The sequence below is a fragment of the Orycteropus afer genome, unplaced genomic scaffold, assembly GCF_000298275.1.
Source record: "Orycteropus afer afer isolate SDZICR_OR568_19922 unplaced genomic scaffold, OryAfe1.0 scaffold00502, whole genome shotgun sequence".
NCBI lineage: Eukaryota > Metazoa > Chordata > Mammalia > Tubulidentata > Orycteropodidae > Orycteropus > Orycteropus afer.
The window spans coordinates 771,479-774,522 of NW_006922089.1; the positions used below are offsets into that span (position 1 = coordinate 771,479).

Sequence of the window (3,044 nt, forward strand, 5' to 3'; positions counted from 1 at the left end):
AATCCTGCCTTCCCCTTGTAGGGTTAGAGGAGGTCAGAACATGTGGCCTCCTTGCCGTTTTTGTACACGGAATGTGTGGTGGATGGTAAACCGCACTCTACGTGCCAACTGCATCCTGTGGAAATCATAGGCTTCCATGCCTAGTCAGGCCAAATATCAGTTGTTCCACACAACCCGTTCTGTCTCATCCCCATTCACCTACAGCCAGGGCAGTGGGCACCAACCCTCTCTCTCAGCCCCAATCACCAGGACCTGGTCAGAGGGTCCCAGTCTCTGCTCTGTCCCATTCAGTTTCACTCAGGGCCAGGTCAGTGGGCACTAGCACCCTCTTGCTCTTTTGTCCCTGTTCATTCAGGGCCAGGTCAGCAGGTACTTGCCCTATCATTGTGTCTTACTTCCAATAACCTATTGGAACAATACACAAACTCCAGGGAAAGAGCTATTAATCCAGCAGCAAACAATGACACAAACACATAAGAAAATGTCAAAGCAGGGTCCTGGTACAGAGTGTCCATTTCCCCAGAGGATGTGCATTTGTTCAGGCACACCACCCAGGAAGCTCCCGTAAGCCTCCATCTTCCAAGTGCTTTACGTGACTCTTCAGGAAGCCACGATTAATGATAAAATGCCTCCTGAGGCTCAGTCAGTGTCAGGCCTCCAGACGGTCCCCCTGGGTTGAGTCAGCTCCATCCTGAACTCAGGAACCAAGACCAAAGGCCAAGTGGTTTACTGGTAGGAGCTTCCGCCCCTCGCAGGCATAAATACCCATGCACAACACCAGGCGCCCCCCACCTTGTGCATCCACACAGGCTCCCCTGAAGGAACATACTTGTCGCTTTCCTGTGAGATGTAGAGCCGGTTGGACAGACTGGACAGGAAGGCCTCCACAATCACAGGGTCCACAGTTAGGCCAGCTTTCAGGCACCTGAGAACACCCATGAAACGTTCAGCACCAAAACCACCAGCTGTTTCCCACTTTTCAGGTCTACAATGTTTAAAGAACTGATCCGAAAATTCTGCTGGAACTGTGAATGGAATCATTACACAGAACGAATGCAAAGAACTGCTGAAGACTTTGCCCGTTTTGATGGATGTCTCAACTGGAAACAGACAAAACATCCAAACGCGCTGTTGTCAAGTGCATTCAGGCTCACGGAGACCCCGGTGCTACAGGGCAGGACTTCTCCACGGGGTTTCCTGAGCTGTGACCCTTGTGGACGCAGGTCACCAGGCTTCTTCCACGGTGCTACTGCCTGGATTGGAACCAGTAACTTTTAAGCTGGCAGCCATGCACAACTATTTGCCACATTCTGGAAGCTTCAATTTGAAACTCAGCATCATTATTTGGCCCAGAATGGTTTCCGCTGGAATCTCAGTCAGCCTGATTCTCATTTCAAAGGTCCTTTACTGGTCTGGAAGAAAATTCACAGGAATGGTGTTTTGCTTCTCTAGTGCTTGACTGCTAACCAGAAGGCAGGAGGTTCAAACCCACCAGCCACTCCTTGGAAGGAAGGTTGGGCAATCCTACTTCCGTAGTGATACTGCCTCAGAAACCCAAGGAGGGGTCGCTATGAGTCGGGGCCGACTCGACGGCACATAACAACAAACAACAACAGTGCTACTCTAACAGAAAATATCCCAAGTGGGTGGTCTTAACAAACAGAAATTTATTCCCCACAGTTTAAGAGGCTAAACACCCAAGTTCTAAGTGCCAGCTCTAGGGGCTGGGTGAAAGCCCCTTGACCTTGGGCTTCAACTCTGCCTCTCACTCCTGGCCCACTGGAGCTGGAGGCTTCTCTTAACTCAGGCAACTGCTGGCTGCTGAGGCTGACAAACCCAAGGCTGACAAGGAAAATGGCACAGTCCCAATATTACCAAACAACATGGCAGGCCAGGAGTTCAAGTCCAGGAATAATCCTAAGATCGGCAGACAACATGGCAGGCTGGTGAATGAGGACTCAGCTACATGCAGAGTCCAAACGTGCCAAAACACTCAGAGACCTTTCTCAATGCTGTCTCCTTATGCACTGGAAACTCCCCACACCCCTAAGGCAGCTACTCAGCTGCTCCGGTGGATTCCACCATGGAGCGGATGACCAGTCTCATCACGGGGAATCACTACATCCCGCTGCCCAGCCCCTCAACCAGACCCAGCCAGTTGACACAAGTTCAGCATCACAGAAACACACAAGCCCCCGGGTTGGTGCATGAGGTGCACTGGTTGGGAACTGAACCCAGGTCTCCTGAATATGAGCAAGGATTCTACCAACACTGCCCCTTCAGTGCCAATACATATTTAGTTTACAACAGGTCTGTGTCTGGCACAGTTTTCTTCCCTCCTAGGGAATGAGGAGCAGGCCGCCGTCATGGAACCGGGCCCACTCACCTGCAGATGTTGTCTATGGCGATGTCACGAAGCTGCTCATACATGGAGGGCTGGCTCTTCTTTCCCGACATGATGTTCAGGGTCGACTCGGAATGCTCGTTCGTTACACTGATCTTTATATCATTGCCAGCAACTACATGTCAATTCAAAGATTCAGCTGATGAAGGCCGTCCCTCTCCACCCCTTCTCTATTCTTCATATGCATCTGTATGTGCTGTATGTATGTTCAAGCAACTAGGACTAACACAGGCAAAGTTATAAGAACTTCTCAGCCACAGCCAACCACACTGAGGGAGCAAGGAGTTGGACCTGTGGGCTTGGGACCAGGGTCACGGGGGACATCGAGGTCAACTGGTATAACATACTGCACAAAAACATTGTTCCAAATCCTACTTTGGTGAGAAGTGACTGGGGTATTAAAAGCTTGCAAGAGGCCATCTAGATGCAATTAAAAGGTTTCTCGTTATCCAGAGCAAAGAAGAATGAAGAAAACCAAAGACGCATGGAAACAATTAGTCCAAGGGACTAGTAGACCATGTGATCCTCAGCCTGCATGACCATGAGACCAGAAGAACTAGATGGTGCCTGGCTACCACTGACAACAACTCAGAGGTGGATCCGGGATAGAGTGGGAGAACAATGTGGAACAATGTGGAAC

General features: G+C 50.3%; 1 protein-coding gene across 1 annotated transcript in view; it reads right to left on the reverse strand.

Moving 5' to 3' along the window:
- Positions 1 to 3,044, reverse strand: part of PI4KA (phosphatidylinositol 4-kinase alpha) — a 170,336-nt gene that overhangs the window by 97,596 nt on the left and 69,696 nt on the right. Inside the window, exons 14-15 of the mRNA XM_007955458.1 lie at positions 2,387 to 2,519; positions 830 to 925 (exon numbers count right to left, since the gene is read on the reverse strand). Coding sequence (XP_007953649.1) covers positions 830 to 925; positions 2,387 to 2,519 — 229 coding nt within the window. The remainder of the gene's footprint in view (positions 1 to 829; positions 926 to 2,386; positions 2,520 to 3,044) is intronic.